We start from the raw sequence: 14,747 nt of genomic DNA on the forward strand, positions 1-14,747 counted from the left end.
GCTTACTCATTAAATCTTAATATGATAACAAAATTAGCAGAAAATGTTGAATGTATTTAAATCATCGTGTGGTTTGTTTTTCCTTCGTAATCAGTTTCTAATAACATTTTATCTGGTTTCAATATTCTGAATTTGGGATTCAAAATGTAAAATAGCATAAAGTTCATAATTAATGCAATTATTCAGATAATCCAAGTAAAAAACTTCCTCTATTGAGTAACCAGATGGAGGCAAAGTGGGCTTTGAATTTAAGTAATGGTCTTATTTCCCACTTAAATCTGTTTCTATAGATCCGGTTGGGACTTAATTTATCACACGGAGTATTTGGCATAGGAAGTCTTATCTACACATCATAATAATCAAGCCACCACAATATGAAAAGATATAAAAATTAATTATCCAATGAATCTGAGCTATGAAAACACCTAAACCTGATAAGTTAGCTTTACAAATTTTGATCATAATTAAGGTTGATTTGTGAATATCTGCCATGTGTATTTGAACAAACCTAGTTCAGTGATCAATACACGGTCCAAACTAAAAGTTACTATGGAAACATACCAGTTAATTTGCAGTTAATTAGAAAATATTTAAGTATCACAAAGCCACAGATTTCAAATTCCAATGTGAAACCAATTCAGTTGGTTAGGGAATTAATAAAATTTTTTAGATCTGTTTTTTATAAAATAATGAAGCTTTTCAAATCACAAAGCTACGTATAATGTGTTATGTGTGAAAAATAATGAACAAATAGTTACTTAGGTTGTGCAAACCTCAACATGTCAGTGGAACATAAACCAATTTAAACAGATACAAAGGATTTATAGCCACTTATTTCCGACTATCTCTTTTCCCAATTATCCTGTATAAAAAAACATTATCTCAGGATGCTTGCCCCTAAAAGCTGGAGTGTCTTCTGAAGAACCTCTACTTTGTTCTCCTGAAGCTCGTGCACGTGAATGCCTTCTACATTTCCTGTTCTCCCACTAGCCTGAAGATGACACTTGAGGTTCCAGGTTTCTTCTTTCCTAACCCATTTCTCAATAAAAATAGTTACTTGTAGCAGTTTACCTTTAAACCTTGCAATCTTGTAGCAGGAACTCAAAACTTGGTTATGTAAGCAGAAAAGAGAAGTGCCAGAGCCACTGAGAAGCAGACATGCGCCGTTGCTTACTTAAATCCCCATCCTGTGCCCCCAAGGACAATAGCTGCTACCAGGATGGCACCAGCGATGGAGCCTATTATGAGATTGGTGGCACTAGGACCTGTGACAAAGGATCATGGGAAGAAAGTCATATGAGCCAACGACTGTCGTTACCACAAGGGAAAGGCAGTTAAGCGGTTTTAGGAAGTAAATACCCTGCATAAAAAAAAAAAAAAAAATTTGCTAAACACTTCAATCGCCTTTATTGACTCAGCTTAATTGCACTTCCGATGCTATGGAGAGCTACTCCTTGGAGAGGAATTGCCTCTACGTCTAAAGCTTCTGCACCGCTGACAATTAAGTTCCTTTAAATTCACCTTCCACAGAATTTGAAGTGAATGTGCCCCAATGGCCAGCACTGCTCATCTTTCTTCTCCTCCTCCATCCCAATATCATGAATCAAACAAGCAAAAGAGCACATCAAGAACACAGATGCATTAGAATTAGCTCTACCTGACTGGCCAGTGAGGGCAGGAAAAGAGGGGAAAATATTCTAATCAAGTGCTCTTTCAAGCCTCACACCAAGTGGTCCGGAGGCTACGTTTTTGTTTTTTTTAATCTCCCACGTGGAAACAGTACACATTTAAAAGTCAGAAGGAGGTTACTAATAAAGATCTGCTTTTGAAGCTTCGCTCTCAGAGATGCATTTCTTCACTGTACAGATCCATACAGTGTTGAAACAATGGCATTCATCTAGGGAATTCTGTGGGAAATGGAAAAAAGATTCTGCAGGTTCAATTGAGACTATCTTTCAAGTTCCCATTTGCAAGTTGAGGCTTGGAGATAGATTTTAAAAAGGGAGCAGAAAGGACAGCAAGACAGAAAACACAAGGTGGAGTTTCCATTTATTGTTTGAGTCCAAGGTGACACGTAGGACAGCACATCCTCTCCACTCACAGGGGAAAATGCCTTAGCTCTCGAAGTTTTCAATGTAAGCAACATTAACTTTAGTACAAGAATTATTTTGAATATCACATCCTTCAGGATGCTAATACATAGGTACAGGGCCCCTAACAGCAAAATACTTCCAGTCCTAACTGAATGCCCTGTTCCAGAAGTCACAAAGCCACTTTTGGTATTTTCCCTAAACCCCTCGACTCTGTGAATATATCCATTTCTGTGTAAAAAATTCTCTTTTCTGCTCACATTGGTGCCCTCAACTGTGTACATAAATGGATGCCACTTTGAGCAGCACTAAAATTATGTGCATCACATGTTTTTAACTCAGAGACCACCCAGTGCTTGTGAGGGTGAGTAGAAAGGTGGAGGGACAGCTGCAGTGGGGGTTTGGGGATGTGGTCTCTTCAGGCTCGTGGGCTTGTGACACGTTCTTAAGACTAACCACTGAGGTCCTACAGAACACACATCTCAGTGGCTTTCAAAAATGCACGAATAGGGCGCCTGGGTGGCTCAGTCGGTTAAGCGACTGCCTTCGGCTCAGGTCATGATCCTGGAGTCCCGGGATCGAGTCCCGCATCGGGCTCCCTGCTCAGCGGGGAGTCTGCTTCTCCCTCTCCCGCTCCCCCTGCTTGTGCTCTCTCTCTCTCTCTCTCAAATAAATAAATAAAATCTTTAAAAAAAAATGCACGAATATAACAATTAGTAATGGGAGAGCAAGAAAAGCAGGCTGGTTACTCTGCATTGAGCACTTACAATGTGCCAGGTGTGGTTCGAAGCACATGACAAATATTAGCTCACTGGATCCTCACAAAAACCATACGAGGTAGGAATTATGACTATCCCTGTTTAATAGAAGAAGAAACAGTGGCTTCTAGAATGTAGTGACAGAGGCAAGATTTGAAGACTGATTTGTCTTTGAAGCTTATGCTATAAATCAAGGGTCAGCAAGCTATATATAGCCCATTGGCCAAATCTGGCCCCACTTCCTGTTTTTGCGAAGAAATTTGATTGGAAGACAGCCACACTCATTAGTTTTCATGTTGTTTACAAGTTGCTTTTGTGCTAAGACAGCAGAGTCACAAGGTTGTGGCAAACATCCTGCGACCTGCGAAGTCGAAACTATGTACCTCCTGGCCCCTTACAGAAAGTCTGCGAACCCCTGCTCTAATGAAACATTCCATTTATATGTATTTCCTTCCCACACTTTAATACGGAAACACATTTGGAAACAAACATTGAGAAAATATTTATATTTCCGTGTACATTATGCTTTAGGCATGATTTGCACTTTACTAGCTCAGAACACAGGCTGGGATTAGAATCAATACATAATTCATGAGAAATGATTCCTGATTTACAATTATAAACTAAGGAGCAGAAATAAAAGCCCCCACTCCCGCCCCCCCAAAAAAATCCCAAACACACAAAAAAACCCAAACCTTCTGTTCATGGAATCCTTAGTGACTAGATGAACATGACACTATCAGCTAAGCTAGGAAGTATTAAAACAATTTGTATTGTGCTATTGTGGATTTTTTAAAAATTGTATTTATGATTTAGCAATTAAGGCAAAATTTAGAAATCGAGGGAAAACAATCAGCTAATAAATAAAAATAGTGCATCAAGCAAGGATAATAAATAACAAATCTATTTTTAGAAAAAAAAATACACTTATACGGACTTACCTGTCACAACCAGAAATAGGCACAAACCAACAAGACTGGAAGGGAGGATGAGAACAAAGCCTGGTAACAAGGACCATGCTTTACGAAGAATACCTTAGGGTTTGCCTATTCTCTAAGGCTCAAAGGGAAAATTATTAAAATTCATCCCTTAGTTGATACACTGCAGCACATCACAATTATGGTCAATAAATAATCTAAAAAACAACACTGGAATGATTTTTTTTTTTTTTTTTTAGAAAACTACCTTTCTTCAAGGAGGAATTTCACATAAATGTATATATAAAATTTCCCCTGGAAAAGGAATGTTACTTCTATATATAATCCAGTCAGCAGATCCAAGGTGAGATTTTTTACAAGACAGAGTTTGTTTTCTCTAAAGATGTTACCTCTGCCGTACTACTTTTTTTTCTAAGGAGTAAAGAGAAACAAAATATCTTTTTCAGTGTTTCTAGCTGTCTTGAGATAACTAGCTTCACAGTCCCTACCAGTGGCATGTTGAGTGAGCAGATGCAAGTCTAGTCAAAGTCCTTCAAACCAAGGGAGAGAAGGTTCAGATAATCTTCAACACAGAGCAGGGCCTTCGGGCCTGCGCCCCTCTTAACTGGGTCTCCCAGGCTCCGAATGGAAGAGCATCCGTGGGCTGTAATTATTGGGACTAAGGAGCAATGTGTGTAATAGGATCAACATGCCCATAGTTTGGACCGGTTGAGTAGAGGCTATCCGGTAATACTAGTCCTCTCTCCCTGGGCCACTGGGAAATGTTACCACCACCCCCGTGAACACAAAGACAGCGCATGAAGGGGTATTTCTGTCATCTATAAGTGTTCTCTAGAATTAGAGAGAGAGGGAAAAATCGCAATACTCTTTTGGTCTACAGATTAGCAACCCCATGAAAGCAATATCCCGTGGAGAACTGACAGCTATTCTGAGGATGTGGATCAAGTACAGAGCAACCTAAATAAAGGCGCAAGAAGAGTTTGTATTTCTGTGAGAGATCAACAGGCAAGAGATACAGAATTTACTTATTAATGCACTGGTTACTTTTAAGACAAACCACCAGATAATTTGCAACTATTCACTGAAGGTTTTGCAGGTTTGGATAAATATATCTTTCTTCTTCATACTCTTAGGTCCCAAATATTTATGTAAACTTCTAATCTGAATTATTTTATGTGAAAAAAAATAAAGGCAATATCCTACATATCTTCTTTAAAAAAATTAAGTCAAAGCCTCCCCTATCACTTTGAGTGGAAAAGATATTAGTGACTATCATTCAGATTATCTTAAAAAGAAGCTACAACTGTTGATAATTCCTAGTTGGATATGTGGATCTATGTGACTGGTGAAGATTACATTCATTAAAGGAATCCTAATGAAACACTCGTATAAAAGCTTTTTTTTTTTTTGCCAATAAAAAATAATGAAAATAAAAGGTCTGTATCTTAAAATGACTTTTACAAGTAGAGGAGCAATGGAAGCTTTTGGACCATCGTCTTAATTGTGAAGACATCATAAGCACCCCAGTATTATTTTATGCCCCACATTGTTCCAGACAGGAGAAGGTTCTTCACTGCACGAGAGAACCACACAACACAAACACATCCAAATCACACCACAAGTTGCACTAGCATGGGAAATACGTCAACGAGACAACACATGGTAGGGGCCAGGTACCAAGGGTCGGCTCACACACCAGGAACCACACAGAAACACTCTGAAACTCACAAAGATGCTTACTCTATTCCCCACCCTGTGCCTCCAAAAATCACCCCCAGGGCCAGAATGGTGCCTGCCACTGCACCTATTAGCCTGCTTGTGGCCATGTTCACTGTGTGGAGGGAAAACGGAGATTGTTTTTAACACAGGGTATTAATTACACACTGATTTTGCTAACACACAAAATAATCTATTTAGGAAATGCTTTGAGAGTCAGTTAAATACTGACATCTTTCCTTTAAGATTTGAAATGAAGGTCTACAGACACGCCTAGGATATTATACCTGAGGATAATTTCGGTAATTTTGAGGATAATTAAACTTCAAACTCCACAAACCCTTCTTAAAAACATCATCTCTTATCAACACTCTTCAACACATAAATAATCTAATTGGAGTTAGAGTTCCTACAAGGAATGAGTTGGAATTAAAATGTCACTTAAATTGCATAACAGCAAGTCTGGATTTTAATTACAAAGTAACAAACCATTAATATACTTTATAAACTTCTCAAACTGCAAAATATGCCTAAGACGCTACGTGTTTTTAAAATTCGGAACTTTTTATCCAATTCTGTGAAAATCCTTAAAATTTAAAACAGAGTATCTTTAAAATTAAGTGTATTTTCACCTGGAAGTGTGTATTTCACATAACTCTGCAACGTTTGGGCTTCTGTCCTGGTAATTGGGCATTTAGGTGTTTTTTTACAGTTTCCAGGGCATAAACTATTCACTGAGAGAGAGTTAGGGTCGCCCAGAAGCTTTGGACCGCCCCGTGGTAGATTACTGAGTGGAGACACTCCATCCCCGCACCTCACCCCTTCCATACAGAGCTTTCAGATACTGCAAAAAGGGCCTGCAGTAAGCAGAGGTCCCCAAGCTGCTCTCCACACAGGCAAAATGAAGCACAGTGTTGAAGCAGGAAGGCAGATTATTTAAGATTGAGTGTGGGGGGCGGAGGTGCAAGCGTGTGGACCTATACACACTTTACCTCATCTCCCTGCAAACCAAAAGTTCTGGTTTCAGATCACTTTACTAATGAAAAGAGTGAGTCACTTTGATAAGGCTGCATCACACCGACTGTGTGCTGTGAGACAGTGAAGCAAAACAAAGAACCACAATTTGAACTCACAATTTCTTAAGGCTTAATACTGGGTTCATTGACCTTTTTGTCTAACTACTCTCCCACAGAAGAGAGAGAACCTTGGATCTCCAACCCTGGTGAGCAGCTGTACTGCATTTTATCACAGGGCAAACAATATGAGTGAGAGTTTCTAGTTTTATCATTAGGTAGGCACAACCTGAGTTGTTCTTAAAAAGAAAAAAAAAAAGGATGGGAAACACAACAGAAAACAGAGAAAGTCTACTGAGGGCATTGAGGGGAATGGAAAGAAGACCAACATATAAGGTGGTGGTGATGTTTTCCAAATATGACAATACATTATCATCCAAAATAACCTAAACTATATCTCAGATTTCCAAATTGTGGAGGCTAATACTGGAATGAAAGGTATTATAGATATAAATACTCATTTTTTTAAGATCTTAGAAAATCACTGCCTTCAGAATACTAAATTAACAAGGATATATTATTTTGTGTTTTTCTTAAGATTTGGGCATTGGGGGGCGCCTGGGTGGCTCAATCGTTAAGTGTCTGCCTTCAGCTCAGGTCATGATCCCAGGGTCCTGGGATTGAGCCCCACATTGGCTTCCTGCTCAGCGGGAAGCCTGCTTCTCCCTCTCTCTCGCTCCCCCTGCTTGTGTCCCCTCTCTCGCTGTGTCCCTCTCTGTCAAATAAATAAATAAAATCTTTAACAACAACAAAAAAAAGATTTGGGCATTGGCCCTCAGAGCCAAAATGCATGAAAGTCCTATTACCTCTTCAATTTTATATAAGCTACAACACTTTCTAATGCTAAATTGTAGGAAACACACACACACTGGTAAAATGTGGTGCTGAATGAATATTTGTTAACTTTTAAAAACTATAACGGCATGAATGATGAATAAAATAGCAATTTAAAGAGGCTTTTGTGTTTGCTACGGACATAATTTTTCACTGTAGAATCAATAAAATTAGGCAATCTGTCATGTGGGTTTTAGAAACCAACCAGAGGAGCAAAGCATTGCTACCTTGCTTCAAATACACATTCCAGATAAACAGATACAGTCTATAATCTCTGCTGAGCAAAAATAATAATTTCCAAATTCTTAACTGATAACCACTCTTAACAGCAAAGCAAGATAAAGTAAGTGGGAAAAGTTTTTTCAAAAGTACCTCCCCCCCCGCCCCGTTTGCCCGCCTTCCCTCCCATTACCTTTAATTCTGGTACACTGAAAATGTATGTAAAGTACACTTGACTCTTTATCATTGATACTTAACAGGGCTATCTCTTCCAGTGGGTCATGACTCAACCTGCTTTTAAACTGACGTGAATTAATCGAGTGGCTCGCAAGTGGGTGGATTTTTATAGGGGACAAATTTGAAAACCCAGAGTTTAGCTGCTCCTCACAGCTACAAAGGACTTATCTTCTTATTAAAAAAAAAAAAACAAAAAAACCCAAAACCAACCCTTGGACCTTTGGGGGCCTGTGCTGTTGTTTTCCTTCTGTACTAATTTATTAATGATGTAATGTCATTGCTCATTCATTCACTCGTTCATTTGTTATCCACTAACCGTCTTTTTTTTGTTCCAGGAACTATGCCAGGCACATGATGACACACCTTAGTTTTCTTCACATCCCACCAAACCTGGAGATGGAACTTGTAAAGATTCTAGCCTATTAGGGACTCGACTTTGTTCCCTAACTCTTTAACGTACTTACCGTCCCATTATAACTTGTTTGTGGAAATTCTTTAATATCTAGCAGTATGTCTTCATTTTTGTTTTCTCATTAATTTCTGTTGTTTGTTGGTTTATTGTTATCATTGTTTTTCGTTTGGGTTCCCTGCTATCTAGGATCACACATGCTAAAAAGGCAGAACTTTTTAATAAGCATGTGATACTAAGATATAAACTATAACTTTCCTCCTTTTCATAAGACTTTCTACTTTACATGTAGAATTCTTCCACAGACAGGTCATGCTTCAGATAGCGTGAAATTGTGCTTTTGAAACTGAGTAGTTGGGTTTTTTTTCATACTTTTAGAGAGTTTCTGAAACAAAATGGTGCATTATTTCATCCATGTGATTCCAATGAGCCAAAGGGACTATAATCCTGCATCCCTTAATACTTGAAAGGCAGGAGGCATCAAAGCCATCGTTTGTGCTCTATAAGCCAAAGTTCTTTCTGCAGGGATTTGTGATTTTTCTAAAATTTAAGATTAGAAGTAAATACTAAATATACTCTTTATACTTTAGAGTATAATACTGGCGCAGCTCCATATTTCAATGTTAGACACACAATCAGATCTCCTTACTCTTTTCCATGAAATTAAAAAATAAATTCATTTTCAGATACATTGGGACAAACGTCTAAAAAAGATGAAAAACAAATTATTTCATATAAGAATACTATTTCAGTCAGTTTACACTGTCAATGAAAATATCATCGAGGGGCGCCTGGGTGGCTCAGTCGTTAAGCGTCTGCCTTCGGCTCAGGTCATGATCCCAGGGTCCTGGGATCGAGCCCCGCATTGGGCTCCCTGCTCAGTGGGAAGCCTGCTTCTCCCTCTCCCACTCCCCCTTGTTTGTGTTCCCTCTTTCACTGTGTCTCTCTCTGTCAAATAAATAAAATCTTAAAAAAAAAAAAAATACCGAGTTTTTCTGAACTCAAAATAAACTCAGTTACTAAAAAAATTTTAAACCTGGTAAACCCTTAGGTTATTAATGAGGCCATTATTAAAAGGAGAAAAATACGTAGGTGATATATAATTATACATGAGCATAAACATATATGGTAATCATAATATCTAATCATCTGAACTACAAAATCAAAGATTTGTGCATTCACAAAGGAAGTTATCAACAAGATAAATGCAAAAGGTACATGGAAACACTAAATAATACCCCTCAAGGTATTAAGGCTTAGAAATTATTGTTTTCAAAATATTAAGTGCTAATAATATAATACTCCCTTGGCAAGTAATGGATCCGCTAACCAGCTTAATCATTACCTGGTTACTGTTTCACCCCTTCAACTTATTGCTATGCTGTGAGAACCAGCAGAATAACTGAATACTCAGCTTTAAATGAGGCAGTGCACAATAACAGAAAAAGCATTTGGCTCAATATCAGGTGATCTGTTTGATTCTTGGCTCTGTCCTTACCTAGCAGTTAACCTGGATAATTAAGTTCGTTTTCTCATTTGCAAAGCAGTGGGTCTGGACTGAATGGCCACTAAAGCCCTTCTATCTCTGATTTGATGACTATGGACATAATGAGAGGGGCTGACCAAAGCTCCCAGGAACAGTCTCTGCCCTTCCTTATCAATGAAAACATGTGATATGTTCCAGTTTCTTCTCTTCCCTCCTGTAATGGTGATGCAAACCATCCAGTGAGAGACGTTCCATTGTATTGCATAATAAGCACGGTGCAAAGATGCCCACAAATTGTCAAAAATTATTCTACCCCATGAGGATAAACCAAAATAATTTCTCCCCGTGAATTCAGTGGACACATGTTGGGAGAAGAGGGACCATAAGAGTCTTCATATGTGAAATAAATGGCAATGTGGAGAACATGAGTAAAGTAATATGTAATAGAAAATCTTTTAAAAAAAAAAATCCCCGCTCACATGGTTTTTGCTTTGAAATGCTATTTCCTGTCTTTTAATAATTTTGGTTTGAGAGGTTGGAGCAAATAAACCAATGTGCTTTAAAACTGTGGGTCAACAAGTGCACAGTGACTTCAATGGCAATATTTTTATGTGTGCTTTTTTTTGTCCCTACCCAGATAAGAGGTTGAATTTTTATTCTTCCAGAAACTTACCGTTAAAATAAAATTTCCAAACCACATGGGCTCACTTCTGATGCCCCCAAATCAACTGAACCAAAGTCACAGAGTTCTCCTTGATTTTTACTACTTAGGCTTAGAGCCAGAGGTCTGCAGTTGGATACAATTTATCTTTTATGCCCACGTTTGGAATAAAAAAGGCAATATTTTCAATTTTCTTTTGAATTTTTTTCTAACAAGAAAGCACACTGAAATTAAATAAAACTAAGTATTTTTTAATATGCTGTCACTGTATCTATACAAAAAACCTTCATCTATGGATAGGACAGGCCAGATCATTTGGGTGTTGCCCATTATATATGGCAGGCAACTGAGAAGCACCCCCTGTGATCGGTAAGGCAAGGGTCAACCAAACTAATTCAATCACGAGAAAGAATACTTGGCAGTTAGAGGAAACCTGAGGCACCTCACAAGCAGTTGAACCTACAGTCAGGAAAGTACAGAATGTTTCAATGTCTGGAGTTCACGACCTGCTCCTCTTCAACAAGGCAATACAACAAATGATTACTGATAAACTGAAAATCAGCACTAACATGCACCATTTTATTTCCTTCACATGTTCCCAACAGGAAAGGATGTAACATTTATTAAGTGCCTACAGTACGCCAAGGATATGTGGTCGTTTGATTGTAGACAGTCAATAAATATTTGCTATCTGGATAAAATTAGACATAAAGTCCAGAGTTTCTCTCTTACCATTCTCTTTTAAGCAGAGTATCAAAAATAAAATCACGAAACTCACTACAAGGTGTTAAACTTTGATTTCTGCTGTTTCTCCTTTTACTAGTGTATTAACAGAGTTTTCTATAGAGGCTGGAAAGATATTAATAACCATTATAGACAGAGCTATTATTTAGTCATACTAAAATTACTTGCCTTTTCTGGCAATCTAATAATTTACAATAATGACTGCTCTTCATTTGTAGTAATTAATGGCTTTTTTTCAATTTAATCAAGATTACTGCAGTCACGAGGATTTTAACAATTTTAGAACCAGTGGGTGCCTTTACTTTAGTGACTCCACTGTCTTCGTTAAAAATGAAAAAAGAAAACATGCAACAGAAAAGAAACATACCAGGATGTGTATATGGATTACCTCTGAGTTGTGGAATTAAGCATGATTTTTATTTCCTTTTGAATCTTTTCTGTATTTTCAAAATTCTCTAGTATTACTTGAGTGGTTATAAAAGTTATTTTTAAAAGATAATAGAGAATAGCACCACGGGAACAAGGAAAATTAAGACGGAAGGCAGCCGTGAATCTCCTCTTCTCCAGAATGCAGCTGCTTACGCCTCCAACTAAACTTTCTAGGCATGGGTGGGTGAGGGAATGGGGAACAGACAGAAGCAGACACCTGATAATCCCCCACCCCACCTAATGAAAAAGGACAGAGGTTAAGCCATTTGAGCTCTGCTCATCTCTTCAGGCATCTTTATACATCACTTGAAGAGACAGCATCTAGATCTTCAGGAGAATGAAGAGAAACTAACGTGCCATGGAGAGAAAATCTGGAAAGCGTGAACGTCTGCTTCCCTTGTAAGAGCTTTAAATCTGCTCTAAATCTAACTTCTGAGGGTGGATCCAAGAATTTTTTGTTCCAGTTTTAATGTAACTAAAGACTAAATGTAAAAGTGGAATTGGTTCCTTTTTACAAATAGAAGAAGGGGAACAGAAATAGACTGTGAGGGTATGACTATGATTCTTACAGAATTTAATTTCATGGCCATATTCCGCAAATGCATGGAGAGTGTTAAACACGCCCACCATTACTGAACATTACACATGCACCCGGACCAGCTAAATCTCTTCAGGAATTGAGGACCATGGAGCTTCATACATTTTTGAAGTCGTATTTTCCCATATGGACAATGCTGGTTCAGAGATTTTAAATGAGCTTTCATGCAAAACTAAGCAGATCAAAATGATACTATTTCTTTATGTATTTTTCCTACCTGCAGGGAAAAAAAATCATGATAATTATTTATAAAATAAATAAATAAAATAAAATAAATATAAAATATAAATTAAATAAAATAAATATAAAAATAAAACCATTAGTGGTACCATGAAAAGGAAGAAGCTGATGTATGATGTCACCGGGATCCACCCTTTGTTCTAGTAACTCCGGTTTCTCAGGTACAAGGCTATAGATGCTGTAGTAAGCCTATTGCAACTGATGCCTTTTTCAGATCTTTGAAAATCGTATGAGGGCTTGGGAATGGGGGGAATAATGAGAAAGTGATTATATAACCCAATGTAATGGAAGACAATGGGCATTTGGGTCCTGGTCCCAGCCCTGTGTCTGGTTACCTGGGTCCCAGCCCTGTGTTTGGTTACCTGAGTTACTATAGGATGTCACCTGATTTCAAGGCCTAGGTATTCTCATCTGCAAAATGAGGGTGGTTCTAGATGGCTATTGAGACTCCTTCTAATTCTAAAATTCTAGGGGTGCCTGGGTGGCTCAGTTGGCCGAGCATCTGACTCTTGATTCCAGCTCAGGTCACGATCTCAGGGTCATGGGATTGAGCCCTGAGTCAGGCTTCATGCTCAGCACGAAGTCTGCTTGAGATTCTCTCTCCCCCTCTGCCCCCCCTCTGCTCACTCTCCCTAAATAAAAAAATAAATAAATACATAAATACATAAATAAATAAAATCTTTTTAAAAAATAAGAAAAAAATTAAATTCTAATTTCTCTCCATCTGATGGCTGATTAAAACAAAGTCCAGATCGTTCATGTTCTCTTTGAAGAATTAAAGTTCTGTGAAGATTTTCAACTTCTTCCTAATCAAAAGTGTGTTTAAACAGAGCATAGAAGACTGCCATTCCCCTCTGGAGGGACTCAAATATTGAGGAACGACTAGAGTCTCACGACAGCCAAAAAGATTGTATCTATTAGAAAACTGGCATAGCATAGACAAACTGTAAAATGATTAACATATGTGATTATGGAAAAAGAAGGTTTAAAGGAAAGAAAGGAAACTGGAAGGAAGGAAACTGGTATATTTACTTCTTCCTAACCTCAGTTCCAAACTAAGGGGAAATTCAAACATTTTTCTTTTAATACGTCATTCTAGAATCCTTAATTCTGCAGTAACATGAATTATATATTTGAATGGCAAAAAAAGATAATCTGATGTGTCTCCTTTCAAATCTATTAAGTTCTTATATCGGCACCACTGAAAGAGTACCAACAAATTCAGTATGTAATGAATTGAAACTGAAATCACACAAACCCTTGGGTCCTTCATCCTTAGGGGGGTGAAGGTTCCTAACTGGATCCCGGATGCTGCAATCTGTCCCTGCCCAGGTGAAATCACAGATGCAGGTGGCTTCATTACTACACACCTGTGAAGAACAAAGAACAGAGATGGCACATTTTCACTGCGCTTTTCTGAATCATGGAGATAAATGTAAAAGAGACACGGGGCAGGGCGGAAACTTTTAAAAACCTCGTTGAATTTTTTAGGTCTCCCATGGTTGACAAGGAGAGACAATGATACATTAAATTGTTGAATGGTGTTTTCTTGTTAATTAGAGAGAGAAATCCATTAAAAAAAGAAAACTTTTAAGTAAATGTTAATTGTTTATGTTGAAAAAATTGCTTAAGTGCACAAATGTGTGACGCTGTAGTTTTTTCAGAAGTAGTTGTTTCTAAGGAACATACTTTAGAAACATGCTTAATTCAAGAAATTAATAGACACTGGGCTCCAGGGGCAAGGCCAGTGATTAAAGACCAGAAGACATAAATCACCAATGCACTGTTTTACCTCACCATGTCCAATATCACTTTTGTTTGGTAGCATTGTCCTGGACAAAAGAGCACCCTGCCCACCTCCCCTTCTCTTAGTCAGCCAGGCTGAAGACCCCCTAGCATGATGTTTGTCTCCTTTTGCTTGTCCTGGAGACCAAGCAGCATCTGGAATGGGCTTGTAGTTTATATGAAATAAACCACCATCTGCAAACCAGAGACAGAGGTGTTTAAACTCTTGTCTGCCTGTGAGATACATCCAGAGACTGATCATTAGGGATAATAAATTGAATACAAGCTTATTGCTGTAAGAAGCTTTTTAATCTGAAATGTTATAATATCACGATTATGATTAACGATGCTGAATTTGACCTTTTATTTAACAGGATGAAAAAGTGGGAGGGGTAGTAGGAATGAAGGGTCTTTGTAGGCGTTAAGTTTTATGATGTTTTCCGAGCAATAACTGAAAGGTCTGTCCGGTGTTTTTATTTTAACATAGTGATTATTGCACATTGACTATGCCAAGCGCTTTATGTAAAGCA

The 14,747-nt window shown here is 38.0% G+C and overlaps 1 protein-coding gene across 1 annotated transcript in view; it reads right to left on the bottom strand.

Annotated features, from left to right (window-relative positions):
- Positions 1 to 448: 448 nt before the first annotated feature.
- The window catches only part of ADAM23 (ADAM metallopeptidase domain 23), a 170,269-nt gene continuing 155,970 nt past the window's right edge, over positions 449 to 14,747 (bottom strand). The window contains exons 24-25 of the mRNA XM_035007297.1: positions 13,691 to 13,802; positions 449 to 1,265 (exon numbers count right to left, since the gene is read on the bottom strand). Coding sequence (XP_034863188.1) covers positions 1,171 to 1,265; positions 13,691 to 13,802 — 207 coding nt within the window. The 3' untranslated portion in view covers positions 449 to 1,170. The remainder of the gene's footprint in view (positions 1,266 to 13,690; positions 13,803 to 14,747) is intronic.

The sequence above is a fragment of the Mirounga leonina genome, unplaced genomic scaffold (genome assembly GCF_011800145.1).
Source record: "Mirounga leonina isolate KUSES-001 unplaced genomic scaffold, KU_Mleo_1.0 Mir_151, whole genome shotgun sequence".
In the NCBI taxonomy this organism is placed as follows: domain Eukaryota; kingdom Metazoa; phylum Chordata; class Mammalia; order Carnivora; family Phocidae; genus Mirounga; species Mirounga leonina.